The sequence below is a fragment of the Tachypleus tridentatus genome, chromosome 3 (genome assembly GCF_004210375.1).
Source record: "Tachypleus tridentatus isolate NWPU-2018 chromosome 3, ASM421037v1, whole genome shotgun sequence".
NCBI lineage: Eukaryota > Metazoa > Arthropoda > Merostomata > Xiphosura > Limulidae > Tachypleus > Tachypleus tridentatus.
Window position 1 is genome coordinate 98,492,134 of NC_134827.1, and position 16,859 is coordinate 98,508,992.

Consider the following 16,859-nt stretch of genomic DNA (forward strand, 5'->3'; position numbering starts at 1 on the left):
ATAACCAAGTTCTAAATACAATAAGGATTCCAACTGCAATACATATTGTTTATCCATAACACTGCACAACAATTTGTTTGAAAAGTTTTTGCTGATTGTGACAGGTACCTGGTGGGAATGCACAAATATAATTTTGGTTTTGCTTCATCAAAACTCTGAGAAATAGACAGTTAACTGTTTACCGGCAGTAACATATTTAATTGCGTTTATGTTTCTAATACGCTATTAAGTTCAACATAATCAAAAGTGTTTTGCTCCTGATTTTCGTTTGTATTCAATGTCCGGCGCATCACGTTGCAGTGTCCAACAGTAGTCAGCAAGCATTGACGGACTCCAGTTGTCCTGTTATCGTTTTTCCATTGTAGCAATGTCCTGGTGAAACTGACGATTTCGATGAAACGGTACGTGATGGGCAAATATGGATGTGATTTTCGTAATCAGCAGCAAAAAATCTATAAGGAACACCCAACAATGTTCAAGAAGCAAAAACTTTGTTGTGCAGTGTTATTGGCTGGTAATCCATGTTGCACCCTGTATTTGAGCTTTTTAAAGAAACACCAAATATCCGTGAATATGTTAATTTCAAGAGGTAATGATAATATTGATTACACTGCTTTTAACTACTACTAGTTAATAACACTTATAACAGTAGTTAATCCGTTTGAAACTGTCACCTCAGTTAAATTGTTTGACACCATTTGTTTCGTTTTTGGATTATCATATGATAAAGAGAAACAGAAGGACAAGACATTCTAATATTTTACTACAATATTTACAGACATTACCAGAACTTGTGGCTCAGTCATTACATAGATACTGTTATAAAAGGAAACTGTATAGTATTGTACAGTTACGATGACCTATTGAGGAGATATTTAAAATACAATTTTAATAAGCAATTTGAGTCACCCCTAGGTAGGCAGTGCTGCCACCTACCTGATTAATTAAAGTGAAGAACGAAAGTCAACTTAGAATTCTGTCATGGAGAACAAACGAGTAAATTATTACTTTATAAGACACAAAAAAATCGTAGTTCAATTCTCTAATACCTTCCAAAAAAATTAAGCAGCATCTCAAATTGTTTTTTCACGCCTGTTTATGCATGCGCGCGCGTGTTCAATTGAAGCTGTTTGTGTAATAACGCTGTTTCCATTCATCTTTCCTATAAGTTAATAAAAACAAAACAAAAAAACCTGTCGGTCCGCAGCAGTTTCGCAGTTACACAACACGTTCTTCTAATTGGCTAGAAATCCAAATCTGTCTTCCACGTGTGTGGTTCTTGCCCTAATTGACCGAGGCCGGAAGGGACTTCGTTGTATGCAAGACAACTTTAGATGTAAATTAAAGAAAGATATTTGTGCTCAGAGTTGAGGTCGAACGAAACGAACTGAGTAATGAAGACCGAGTCAGACACAAGCAGACCTTCCGTCGCTTCTAGCACTCTTTTAGACCATTTGATTTATAGACGTTTTTCAAGAACAAAGCGATTTTCAAAATGATGGTAATTACAGCAGCAAAAGGCGAATAAATAAACTGCTTTGGGAACAGTTATTTTGGGCTTTGTTTATTAATTAGCTTGGTTATATAGTTAAGCACAAATCTACACAGTGGGCTACTTGCATTGAAACCCGGATTTTAGCGTCGTAAGTTTGCAGACTTGTGCTGAGCCAAACTTAACAATTGGGAAAAATATTCCGGCTAAATATCTGTTCCGTGGAAAGTTACAAAATAATTAAAACACCGGAATCTAATTATCTAACGCCAGATTTTATTTTTGTATATTTCTGAAGTTCTAGTCACAGTTTTTATTAGTACATATATTTCCTTATAGGAATAATGTAACGTTAATCACAATATGTTGGCAACTACGCGCATGCTAACCACTGTTTTCCAACTCTACTGTGTTCATCTGTATTTGGAGTTAAATATAGTCTACTTTATACGCCCAATAGTTTGGCCTAATATAGAGAACTATTAAGTTGCCACATATATAAAGTCTAGGCGTAAAGCCTCTGGCTGAGTTCATGCAAACAAAAATAAGTTGTTGTTTTTTTTTAACTTTTATTCCACTTTTAACTGTGTGTGTATATATATATGTTTGCAGAGCAGGTGGAATTCCAAGTTTCAGACATAAAGAAAGCTCATAAGTGTAGTTAAAATAAGGAAGGCAGGTTCCCAGCATGAAGACGAATAAGTGATGAAAAGATATGAAAACGTAATAAACGCGGATGTGAATAAAAGAGAAACCGCTGTTAAAAGGTGCTCGTAATGTGTGGGATAATGTTTTCGAACGTTTATCTGTTGAAATAATGAACTTACGAACGAAAGCACATGAGATGTTTGGGTTGTTGAATATTGGGTTTATGAATGGTAGCACATGGGATGTTTGGGTTGTTGGAATATTGGGTTTATGAATGGTAGCACATGCGATGTTTGACACGTAAGAACGAGTTTACTTAAACAGTTGTACTGCAGTTATTCTACAGAATTAGGCCCGGCATGGTCAGGCGAGTTAAAGCACTCGACTCGTAATCTGAGGGTCGCGGGTTCGAATCCCCGTCGCACCAAACATGCTCGCCCTTTCAGCCGTGGGGGCGTTATAATGTGAGGTCAATCCCACTATTTGTTGGTAAAAGAGTAGTCCAAGAGTTGGCGGTGGGTGGTAATGACTAGCTGCCTTCCCTCTAGTCTTACACTGCTAAATTAGTGACGGCTAGCGCAGATAGCCCTTGTGATACGCTAAATTCGAGTGACAAAAAAACAAACAAGCCACAGACTTAATCCTAGCAATAATGAAGCCTGGCCCAACGTTAACAATAAGCATGTAGATTCGAAACAAACTTCAACCAACTATGTATCCGAAATTCGACCTTTGAGGAGTGACGATTGTAATATAGTATTACACACACAACTAGTATAGCCATGTGCTCAACACATGCTTCCAATTACTGGGTTCTACCAAAACAGAAAAGAGTCGAAACGTATGGGAAGTGGGTTACTCTTTCGTACTTTCCTAATAAATCTGTCCAATCGGCGTGGTCTAGACAAAGTTTGCTAAAGGTTCTGTAATTAAGTATAGCCTTCCTCACAAAAGCCGAGATAAAAAGCACATCTCTTTACCAGTCCAAGTGACAGTAATTACCCTATCATTACCACAGTCGGTGGAGGCCTTAAAGACTTTCTCACTACTTCTCAAGATTTGACTGCATCACCAGAACTGTTTTGTGAGGGATTCGTCTCTCCCAGAGTAACATTAGAAAATACCGTTATTTCAAAGCGTTTGTTTAAACCTAAGTAGAACCTAATTTTCTGTAGTTGTCAATGGTGCAGCTGTTTTATCCCCTCGGCTTCTAGAAGCGTAATTTTGTTAATATAAAGACAATTATCCACATGTTTAAATAAAGGGTGGATCTCCAGACGTAAGTAAAAATGTTGTAATGAGAGCTGATCACATGAAACACCCAGTGGAATTTCAAAATATTTTTTTCACGAGGAAAGAAAAACCGGTAAATTGCGCTAAAGTTCCATTATTATGATAATGTTTAGATAATTCTTAAGCAACGACTTGGAAACACCTTTTCAAAGAATATTTAAATAACTTGAACACGACAGAAAATGTTATCGAGACAACAAAAGGATTGGTTTGTTCTGAATTTCGCGCAAAGTCACACGAGCACTAGCCGCCCCTACTTTGGCAGTGAAAGACTAGAGGGAAGGCAGCTAGTCATCACCACCCACCGTCAAGTCTTGGGCTACTCTTTTACCAACAAATATTTGGATTGACCGTCACATTATAACGCCCAACGGTTGAAAGGGCGAGCGTGTTTGGTGTGACGGGGATTTGAACCCACGACCCTCGGATTACGAGTCGAGTGCCTTAACCACCTGGCCATGCCGGGGCCCACCAAAAGGAAGAAATGTTTACAATTTTAAGGTTATGGTTTCATCTATTCCCTGCTCTTGTATTACAGACTTACAGTGATAAAAAACTAGTTTTACATGTTTGCTTCTATCTACAGACACATATTTTCGTTAACAAATTTTCTACAACTCTCATAATAATATAAGATTATGACGAGAATACAGAAAATGTTGTTATGATTTTTTATCAAATCTAGAGTAACTTCTGAAATAAATCGTGTACATTACAAAAATATAAAACCAAAAATAGTAATCACGCATGTAACTTACACAACTATTACCTCGTTTCTAACCGTTTTAATTATTGATTATAAACTCTAGCTATCACGTATGTAACTTACACAACTGTACCTCGTCTCTAACCGTTTTAATTATTGATTATAAACTCTAGCTATCACGTATGCAACTTACACAACTGTACCTCGTCTCTAACCGTTTTAGTTATTGATTATAAACTCTAGCTATCACGTATGTAACTTACACAACTGTATCTCGTCTCTAACCGTTTTAATTATTGATTATAAACTCTAGCTATCACGTATGTAACTTACACAACTGTACCTCATCTCTAACCGTTTTAATTATTGATTATAAACTCTAGCTATCACGTATGTAACTTACACAACTGTACCTCGTCTCTAACCGTTTTAATTATTGATTATAAACTCTAGCTATCACGTAGGCCTGGCATGCCTAGCGCGTAAGGCGTGCGACTCGTAATCCGAGGATCGCGGGTTCGCGCCCGCGTCGCGCCAAACATGTTCGCCCTCCTAGACGTGGGGGCGTTATAATGTTACAGTCAATCCCACTATTCGTTGTAAAAGAGTAGCCCAAGAGTTGGCGGTGGGTGGTGATGACTAGCTGCCTTCCCTCTAGTCTTACACTGCTAAATTAGGGACGGCTAGCACAGATAGCCCTCGAGTAGCTTTGTGCGAAATTCCAAAACAAACAAACAAACAAACAAGCTATCACGTATGTAACTTACACAACTGTACCTCGTCTCTAACCGTTTTAATTATTGATTATAAACTTTAGCTAGCAAAATATTAGTACTTTGGTTAAGATAATACTCACGTGGTTTTGAGAACGTCCTAAATCAAGAAAGCAGAACCCACAGGGAGAGATAGCAGTTCCAAATTATTGTGTGTGTGTGTATGTGTTTTCTTATAGCAAAGCCGAGTTCACCGAGGGCTAAATTACTGTTTGAAAAATTGTTATTCTAACAAATTACGTACACCAATAAATGTTGTAGAGTTGTAAATTGATGAATAACGTGATAATGACGAAACAGAATAAATGCACTTCATATTATTCATTCACGTTTTAACTTAAAACGACCTAGAATTCTTTTAAAATTAAAATAAAAAAATTATCATACCAATAAAGAGTGGAATTACTTACCTGGCTTTGATACTGTTACCCACATTGTACGACATTGGTTAGACTTTCGTACCGGGGCACACAGATCCCCCTTCTAGCAACAGACAAGTAACGCAGTGTCTAATTCCAGACAACGGCCATACGACTTTAGCATGATACCTCAGCGATAGCGTGATACCAGTTTGATTGGCGTTTTCACACCTCTGGTTGAAAATACTCAGAGTAGAGTTTTATTACGCTGCATTCGCTTCAACAGGCTATACTTCCAGCGTGTATACGGTGGACTAGTACAGAAACTGCCTGTGAATGAAAAATAGTTCGATCAGTCAGTCCTTCCTTCGCTTACAAAGATGCATTCTGATTGCAGTGCCGCTCGTGCACTGGTACACACTCTAATCGCTTTTGCTGCTAGCGACATCTAGTACTAGTTGGAAAACTCCATCATTAGATCTTTCTGTTTCGTAGGATAAGCTCTGCATAATTTAACTTCTTTTCCAAATGGGACAAAAGACCAATAACAACGACAAACAAGTTAACCCTAACTCTTCATCTGTTCCTCACATTTTACGCTCTCAAAGTGCCAGTACAGTACTTTAATAAAAATATATTATGATGAGTCGTAACTAAAAAAACAACAACAACAACAAAATATAATAGAGTATTTCACATACACACACGTACATACAAACATTTATTTTCTTCAATATTACCAGTAACAGAAAATAAATACGTGCACCTCCAAGATGGTGACGGTTGTTATACAAACTTGTAAAACTATCTAACAAAGACGGCCACACTAAAAAAAAAAAAAACAGATATGCTTGTGACGCGCTTTCCGTGCATAAAAGTTCAAATTTTGTAATCTGTATAACGTTGTAGATTTTCAGTTATACTACGGTAGACAGATAGGTACTCAGTTTTGTCCGAAATAAAAACATAAAATTGTTTGTTTGTTTGTTTTGTGAATTTCGCGCAAAGCTACAACAGGGTTATCTGCGCTAGCTGTCCCAAATTTAGCAGTGTACGACCCATCGCCAATTCTTGGGCTACTATCTTACCAACGAATAGTGAGATTGACCATCACATAATAACGCCCCTACGGCTGAAAGAGCGAGCAAGTTTGGTGTGACAGGGATTCGAACCCACGACCTTCGGATTACAAGTGTAGCGCCTTAACCGCCTGGCCATGTCGGGCCCAAAATAAAATGCAACAACAAAAATAACAACTTTCGTATAATTATTAACATTCACTTTCTTTTATTTTAATTTCATAGGAAACATATTTTACTAAAAGGTTTTCATAAAGAGAAGATAACTAGTTTATCTTCGTTTTATATTTTAGACACATATTGCATTCAAATCCAGTTTGGAAGTTGTAATTAATAATTTCAGCGTATAAATAAATGAGCTGATAATTAATTGAAGATCTGAATTACACGCTCAGCTCCGAGTGTTTCATTGATTGTTTCAGAATTTTCGTACAAATCTACACTAGAAGTTATCTGAGCATTGTCTTCCCTAATTTTGCGTCAACGGACATCGAACAACAAACCCGCAGCTTCACAGTCGGATCACACTGCCACTGGGCCACGTCGGGCCCACTCCTGCAGAAAGTGTTGCTACCGAAACGTTGCTTCTAAAAGATGTTTAATTACACGTGCTTAACAGTTCTGAGTGAAGTACTGCTATCGATGTCGCTATTAAAAAAACTATTTGAGTTACACGTGTTTAACAATTCTGAGCGAAGTACCGTTTCTGGTTGTTGTTCCTGAAAGGCATCTGAATTTCATGTTTTTCACTCACAAATGAAGTAATGGTATTAACTGTTGTTTATGAAAGACACCTCAATTACACGGATGAAATTAGCACTAACTGTTGTTTATAAAATACATGAAAATTATACGATATTAACTGGAATATTGACACTAATTGTTGTTTATAAAATACATGAAAATTACACGATATTAACTGGAATATTGGCACTACTTGTTGTTTATAAAATACATGAAAATTATACGATATTAGCTGGAATATTGACACTAATTGTTGTTTATAAAATACATGAAAATTACACGATATTAACTGGAATATTGGCACTACTTGTTGTTTATAAAATACATGAAAATTACACGATATTAACTGGAATATTGGCACTACTTGTTGTTTATAAAATACATGAAAATTATACGATATTAACTGGAATATTGGCACTACTTGTTGTTTATAAAATACATGAAAATTACACGATATTAACTGGAATATTGGCACTACTTGTTGTTTATAAAATACATGAAAATTATACGATATTAGCTGGAATATTGACACTAATTGTTGTTTATAAAATACATGAAAATTATACGGTATTTACTGGAATATTGACATTAATTGTTGTTTATAAAATTCATGAAAACTGTACGATATTAACTGGAATATTGACACTAATTGTTGTTTATAAAATACATGAGAATTACAATAAATATTCTTTTCAAGCTTAATATTATACTTGTTCCACTAACCATACATTTTCATACAAAAAAATGTTACTAACATTGGGTAACACAATCCACACCATTAACAGCAGAAAACTAAAATTTAAAGCAATTGTGTCTCCCGCCAGCCCAACTAGATTGACACCCATTGGGTAACACAATCCACACCATTACTAGCAGAAATCTATAATTTACAGCAATTGTGTAAATTGCTAGATTGACACCCATTGGGTAACACAATCCACACCATAAACAGCAGAAAACTAAAATTTACAGCAATTGTGTCTCTCGCCAGCCCAACTAGATTGACACCCATTGGGTAACACAATCCACACCATTACTAGCAGAAATCTATAATTTACAGCAATTATGTAAATTGCTAGATTGACACCCATTGGGTAACACAATGCACACCATAAACAGCAGAAAACTAAAATTTACAGCAATTGTGTCTCTCGCCAGCCCAACTAGATTGACACCCATTGGGTAACACAATCCACACCATTACTAGCAGAAATCTATAATTTACAGCAATTGTGTAAATTGCTAGATTGACACCCATTGGGTAACACAATCCACACCATAAACAGCAGAAAACTAAAATTTACAGCAATTGTGTCTCTCGCCAGCCCAACTAGATTGACACCCATTGGGTAACACAATCCACACCATTACTAGCAGAAATCTATAATTTACAGCAATTGTGTCTCTCGCCAGCCCAACTAGATTGACACCCATTGGGTAACACAATCCACACCATTACTAGCAGAAATCTATAATTTACAGCAATTGTGTCTCTCGCCAGCCCAACTAGATTGACACCGAAGATCCAAGTTTTATATACTTTTAATGAAGAAATTAGTTGGTGTTAATTATTTTCATACCCAGCGTCTAAATATATTAATACATCTTTAGACGCGATTTTTTTCTTATCCTTTTTACAAGTTTTACGCTGTAACCTGGAATGTTTTGAATATAGGAAATAAGTTCAGTAAACCTTACTAAAATTTAGATACGACCCAAAAGTTTGATCATACGTAAATATATGTACAAAGATGGATGCAACCCTTAATCTTCATCTACAGAGCAATAAAATGGTTGGTGTGAAAAGGTTTTGCTGTAGAGCATTTTCGAATGACACTCGTGTGGTTTGTTCACTATCTTGTTTCTTATTACAATACAGACATTGGTTGCTCCAGTCTCTAGAGGCTTCTATCAAATAGAAAGAGATTACAACCACCATGAGAAACTTGTGCGACGTCTCCAGAGTTAGTTAGTCGTGGCTGGCTCCAAGTGGGCCGTCTTATAACACAACAGAGGATCAATTTTGGGTAATCATACATAAGTAACATGATTAGAATAGAACAAATGACCGCCCTGTCCCTCTTACACACACACATAAACCCAACAGAACCTTTCTAGACTAAATAGAAAGATACATAAATGACGCCTTCACTGATTGTAGAAGGCAACAGTTTGTACATACCATAAATGTACCGCTGTCCCACCGGAGGTACTTTTAACACAATAAACTGATTATATATATATATGCAATATACAAACAGTAAATAACTTATATGAAGTTAAAAAAATAAACAAAAACAGAGTAGGTATTTTTAACCTGAATAATAATAAACATATAAACATCTTTCTCGAGTTTTATATTTAATACGTAATGATCGTATTACGAACATTTCTACTGCGGGTATGTAACTGAAACCTTATGATAATAAAGGTATCAAATTCACATTTTAAAATTATCATATCAATGTGATTCGTACATGACTAAACATTTCATCCAATAAAAAACAAGTTAATATGTTTGTGATAAGTTTAGAGCTCAACGTATGAACGAATTTGAATGAAATACCGACAGATCCAGTGGTGACGTCCTCTCTACACTGTCTTTATAAACAACATGAACGATAGACGAATATTCAGTTAATATATAATGACAAATATGGAGTTAGTTTTTTTTATATTTACATGCTAAATATTAAAGTATTGTATATATAGATATATACACCAGTTACTATTTTCGTAAAAATAATATACATTGATTTGTCTTTTTTCTAAATTTCGAGCAAAGTTACACGAGGGCTATCTCGCTAGCTGTCCCTAATTTAGTAGTGTAAAACTAGAAGGAAGGCAGCCAGTCATCACCACCCACCGCCAACTCTTTTACCAACGAATAGCGGAATTGACCTTAACATTGTAACGCCCACCACGACTGAAAGGACGAGCATGTTTGGTGCTACGGGGATTCTAACCCACGACTCTCTGATTACGAATGTATTTAGTTAATAAATTATCACAGCAAGCTGTTAAATATTTCAACCGATTGTTGTGACTGGTTGAGTTTTCAGCTTTTCCGTTTAAAATTATGGAAATCAAGTATTTATATAGAATAAACTATTGAAGAGATTTATTCTATATATATGGGGAAGTTATTCGGGCAATTTTGAATGAACAAGGTGTGGTTGAAGCCAGCTGATTTACTTACAACTTGATTTATCGCAAGAAGTCTGTCCACGTTTGACGAATATTGAAATATAAAGCAAATTTTCTCGTACTGAATAAGACTATATAACACAACTTTGTTCCTGGATAGTATGTGTTATTTATTAATTGCTTATGTTGTAAAAGTACAGAAAATGACCATTAATACCTTCAAACTTTGCTTTTGTGACCTGGATAATGAAATTTAGAAAGTAACTTATTTTTTATGTAAAAACAGACAGATTTACACATTTTCAGTTACATACGGTCTGAATAAAACAACATATGAATCAAGATTTACATGTATTTATACTAAAGTTAAACAAAAATGTTTAGAAGTGAGTAGTTCTTCGAGATTTGCGACTGTAATGTAAATCATTTTCACTTATCAACCCCCAAATATAGTCTCACATCATGTTTTCGTTATACACTCCCAGGTCACAAAAGCAAAGTTTGAAGAGAAAAATAGGTCTTTTTCATTTACTTTAGGCACAAGCAATTGGGAAATAACACTTTCTGTCCAGGAACAAGAAAAAGTAAACATTTTGTTACATAGTGTAATAAATCTTACACGATAACAAACTATGAGTTGCAAAGGTTTAAGCTGTATTAGTTTCTATCACTAGAATCAATCAATGATAGAAATATGCAATAAATTCACATTTTTATTATCTCCACACCTGAAACAGATATACATTAAATGATTATTAAAAAGTACCCGTCCTCAGTGAAGGTAAAGTTTTAGTTAATCCATCAGTTTAAATTATTTCATGGACTATAAAAACGATTGTGTTTCACTCTTTGTTTTACTTAGAACCAAATCTTTGAGCAACTTGTATCGCCTATAGCGAAAAGTAATTGTTGAACAATTCAGTAAAGCTAACAATTCCTCAACAATAACATACAGCAAATCTGTATTGTTATTATTTACGTTACGTCACATTTCTAAACGTGAATGTTACTGTGGTTAATTAGTAACAATTTTGTGTAGAAATAAGGCCTGCCATCAATACTATTCATGCCTGTTCTCACGTCATGTCAAAAGAGAATGTTGAGTTTGGCCTGCGTGCACAGTTCTAAACTGGAGACAGACGAATGATCAGACAGACACCACGGTTCGATATATATATATATATATACACATATCGGTAGGAATAAGTTTATGTGCGTTTACATGTGAGAAAATATTTACAGAAACTTAAATCAGTTTGTGTTTATCTTAATCATAAATTGTTGGGAGATATTGTCAAGCTATTAATCATCATCCATCCAAATAGTTCCTCATGGCACCGATAGGCGTCTTCTGGGTCCAAATATCATAACATCGTGAACTACAGTTCCTCGTGGCACCGATAGGCGTCTTCTGGGTCCAAATATCAATAACATCGTGAACTACAGTTCCTCGTGACACCGATAGGCTCTTCTGGGTCCAAATATCATAACATCGTGAACTACAATTCCTCGTGGCACCCACAGGCGTCTTCTGGGTTCAAATATCATTACATCGTGAATTAAAGTTCCTCGTGGCACCGATAGGCGTCTTCTGGTTCCAGATATCATAACATCGTGAACTACATTTCCTCGTGGCACCGATAGGCATCTTCTGGGTCCAAATATCATAACATCGTGAATTACTGTTCCTCGTGGCACCGATAGGCGTCTCCTGTGTCTAAATATCATAACATCGTGGACTACAATTCCTCGAGGCACCGATACGCGTCTGCTGGATCCGAATATTATAACCCTGAGTACATCGATTCCAAGTGACACCGACAGGCGTTCTTATATATGTCTACACGTTCAATTCCAACATGAAAAACAAAATGGTTTATCACTATGAAAGCATTTTAATAAAATAGAGACATATAATTAATTTGAAATTTGATAACAAACATGGTTCTTCACATATTACAAGCTAATTTAAAGATAATCTAACCATTATTCTCGCGTTTGAAAAGATAATATTTCATTCTCAAGGTGCGCAGTTGAAATTCGAGGAGTGTTGCAACACATTCTGACTTACTCAAAGGCCACGAGCGCAAGACGAACCGAGTAATAGTAGTTTCCATGTCTATGGTTTATTTATAGCACAAGCCAATAGGTGGCGTTTGCCACAGATAAATAAATGAGCATAATGGAGGACGAATTTGAATTCGTTCATCATTAGGATAAGACAGCTGATGGTGTTTATTTCACACTGTGAATGACAGTTCCTGTTTAATTAGCTTTCGACTTTGGTCGACAGCAACACTTTCAACAACTTGTTCTCCAGTTGATAATCATCCCTCCTTAATCCACCAGCTGCCAATACAATTTGCTGTTTCGAGAGGAGCTGAGCTCGATGGAATGCACGAGAAAGCCTTGGGGGTGGCTAAAAGTTATTAAAATGTCTAAAATATGTGTGCAAGGGGAGAAATTGTAATCAGGATCAGATATAAACATGCAACAAACAAGCAGCTTACGTGAGAAGTCTGGAAAGTAATTGGATTGAGATTTCGTTTTAACTCCAAGGATTCATCGTTCACGTAGAGAACGAAGAAAAGCTGAAACAAATCAGAGTCTAGATGACAGACAACAGATGATAAACGAATAATTTTGATTTTAGCTTCTCGTTCATCGATGTGTCTATAGCTACTAATCAGGGCAAATGAAAATATAATAATATGTAAAATGTGGAATACACGCAGGAAGGCGGAGCACAGAGAATAAATAATATGTGAAACGTGAAATACACGCAGGAAGGCAGAGCACAGAGAATAAATAATATGTGAAACGTGAAATACACGCAGGAAGGAAGAGCACAGAGAATAAATAACATGTGAAACGTGAAATACACGCAGGAAGGCAGAGCACAGAGAATAAGTAATATGTGAAACGTGAAGTACACGCAGGAAGGCAGAGCACAGAGAATAAATAATATGTGAAACGTGAAATACACGCAGGAAGGCAGAGCACAGAGAATAAATAATATGTGAAACGTGAAATACACGCAGGAAGGCAGAGCACAGAGAATAAATAATATGTGAAACGTAAAATACACGCAGGAAGGCAGAGCACAGAGAATAAATAACATGTGAAACGTGAAATACACTCAGGCAGGCAGAGCACAGAGAATAAGTAATATGTGAAACGTGAAGTACACGCAGGCAGGCAGAGCACAGAGAATAAATAATATGTGAAACGTGAAATACACGCAGGCAGGCATGTCGAATCATCCTTCACTTCGTTACTTTATAGATAATTTGTTGCCCTCTCTGCTTATTAAACAAAAATAAATCAGTTCTTAAGGAAAACTTGATCTTTCGATTAAACATGTTTCTGATGAAATTAGTGCCTATCACAGTTAGCGAAAATCTTAAAATATTAGAATAAAAACTATTTACTGGTATAAGAACTGTTATGATGTTAACCCGCAGATTACGCTGTTCATTATATGGCTAACCCTCAGAATACCCACTTGTTTCTATACTGTTCACTGCATTGTTAGCTCACAAATTACCTGTTTGTTTTTACACAGTTTACTATATTGTTAACCCTCAGAATACCCACTTGTTTATATACGGCTCACTGCATTGTTAACCCACAAATTACTTGCTTGTTTTTACACAGTTTACTATATTGACATCCTTGCAAATCAATGGCTTATTTTTACACCGTTCACTGACCGTGCATAAGAACGAGCAATTTGATGTTGTTTTCACGTAACTCAGAGTAAAAAACTGGCGAAAGCAAAAGTGTTATGTTTCTCATTTTTATGACATAAAATACATAAAGGGCGCTAATAATAATTAGCGAGACCGTAATATTGATGACATTAGAGTGACTCCTTTGTAATGGTAAGAACTTACGAGTTAAATCAAAGAAAAGCATATAACAATGTATCAACCCCACTATATCCACCATTTCCAGTGTTGACGAGCCCATTTGTCGATACAATGGCTCATCAGGCCGGCAAGGATACGATAGACACAGTAATGATAGGGGTGTTATTTATATATACTCTTCAAAATAAGAAACGCAAAAGGGATATTTTTGTTATTTTAAAGAGAAATAAATATATGTAATAACGTTACAAGCTCAGAGTATGTGATGTTACACGTGTTAAGGCACTGATTGTCAGACCAAAATGACAATAAAAGTTGTGCACTTTGAAAACGGAGGAAAACATCGGATTTTTCGCCAAAACGCATTCGTGTCCAATAAATTTGCTTGACAGATCTGCATGTTCTGCAAGTACAACATGTGCAAAATCCCTATAAAAGTGACCGGTTCTCGGTTTCCATGGCTCAGTGTTAAGCCACCGACACGCAATACAGTTACGCCAAGACTGACTGAAGCACAACGCAACAACGCCATTGGTCGCTTGGAAACAGGCGAATCTCGATCAGATGTTGCCAGAGCTGTGAATGTCCACCCAAGCACCATCACAAGGCTATGGAATCGTCACCAGCAACATGGATCAACTTGTGACCGTCCATGATCTGGCAGACCTCGTGTGACCACGCCCGCACAAGATCGCTACATCCGGTTACGTCACCTTCGGGATAGGACCACCACTGCGACGTCTACTGCTTCAACCATACCAGGGCTGCGTAGGATTCCGATCAGACCGTACGCAACCGTCGACGAGATTCTTAGGCCCCATGTGCAACCCATCATGGTGAACGTCAACGACGTTTTTCAACATGACAACGCCCGTCCTCACACAGCCCGACTCACCACTGTCTTCTTGAGACACCACAACATCAACGTTCTTCCCTGGCCCTCCAGATCACCAGATTTAAACCCCATCGAACATCTTTGGGACGAGTTGGATCGACGTCTGCGACGGCGACAACCTCAACCGCAGACTCTACCTCAGCTTGCAGTAGCTTTGCAGGCTGATTGGACAGCCATTCCACAGGATGAGATTCGTCATCTCATCGCTTCCATGGGCAGGAGATGCCAAACAGTTATTGATGCTCACGGGGGGCATACTCGTTATTGACGTTGAGTGACGTTAAACTTCAACTAGTGAGCGTGGACTTCGCCTTTGCAGACTTTGGATGTTCAGCAGTGAATGTGCAAAGTTTCACACATGTCATACAGAACTACCCGGAATAAACTTGTTAACAATATGTCTCAAATTTTGCCTTTTGCGTTTCTTTTTTTTTGAAGAATATATAACAAATTTCGTGAACACCTGCTCAAGGGATTCATTTGCAGGGACAGGGGTAACGACAGATGATATTTTCTGTTAGATACCTCTGATTAGGTAGTATTGACTAACATACGTAAATTACGCCAAAGCGTAGGGCCCTCAACGGAAGTGGAGGAAATACGCTAGGTCGGACTTCTTTGTCCATCCCAAAGACTTTTATGACATAACTCTTTCAACATCTCTGACGTGTGAAATAAATGTAGCAAGTTAATTGTATTTCTCATTAATTTTAATTAAGTCGTATTTCAGAATGTGCAATCAACAACGATGCGTACTTTAAAAGCGACATAGTGTATAAGTAATTTATAAAAGTGTTAAAAAACCTATAGATAGTAGCCCCAGATATCATTCTAAGGTTACATCTATCCACGTAGCAGTGCACAGATATATAAACACTTCTGTAGTCGCCACTACATCTGAACATTCGATTGCTGGTTTACTATTTATCAAACTCTATATATTATTTGATAATACTGTCATACACACAAAGAAGATGTGTTTCAAAAAAAGGAAACATTAAAGGTTTCGTTCGGTTTTAGAATTTCGCGAAAACCCAAACGCGGGCTATTTGCGCTAGCCGTCACTAAGTTAGCAATGTAAGACTAGAGGGAAGACAGCTAGTCATCACCAACCCTCGCCAAATCTTGGGATACTCTTTTACTAACAAATAGTGAGCTTTACTGTACCATTATAACGACCCTACGGCTGAATGGGCAAGCATTTTTGGTGTGACGGGGATTCGAACCCTCGACCTTCAGATTACGAGTCGAGGTCCCTAACCATCTGGTCATACAGAGTCAACATCAAAGAGCTATAGCTGACGTTTGGAGTGCTGGTTTATTATTTCTGAAGCCGTATATTACTCGATGGTACTGTCATACACACAAAGACACAAAATGGTGTTCAAAAGCATATGTGCTAAGCTATCTGTGCTTAGCCCACCATCAGTATCAAAACCCTACTTCTAGCGTTGTAAATCCGTAGACAAAATGCTGTGCCACTAGGGGAGGGCAGTATCCTTGTCCAGTAAACTGTTCATATTCCGTTCTTTGATCGAACCCTAAACAGAGATGTTTAGTATGTAGTGCTAGCTAGGTATAGTTGTCTTCTTTATAAATAAACTAATTGAACAAAAATTGAATATTCTCTTCCAATATAATATTGCATTCTACCTGTACTGCAAATAGGACACTTCCAGTATTCTCAGGATGGGTCTTTAAGGGGTTTATACTGGTACTAGTTTAACAGCACAGTTTAATAAATTTCTAAGAAAATGGCGATGACGAAAAAAAGATTCGCTTCCACTTTCGTCCCAGCATAACCAGGTGGTTAGGACGCTCGAATCCCCATTACACTAAGCACGCTCTCCC

At 37.0% G+C, this 16,859-nt stretch overlaps 1 protein-coding gene across 8 annotated transcripts in view; it reads right to left on the reverse strand.

The window, feature by feature from the left end:
* LOC143247571 (discoidin domain-containing receptor 2-like) overlaps positions 1-16,859 on the reverse strand; it is a 384,888-nt gene that overhangs the window by 150,850 nt on the left and 217,179 nt on the right. For 2 of the 8 annotated variants that reach the window (XM_076495860.1, XM_076495856.1), the window contains exon 1: positions 5,323-5,663. The exons of the other annotated variants lie outside the window; for them this stretch is intronic. In XM_076495860.1, the coding sequence (XP_076351975.1) occupies positions 5,323-5,347 (25 nt within the window). In that variant the 5' untranslated portion in view covers positions 5,348-5,663. Of the gene's footprint in view, positions 1-5,322; positions 5,664-16,859 lie in introns of those variants that run through there. 8 annotated transcript variants of the gene reach the window in all.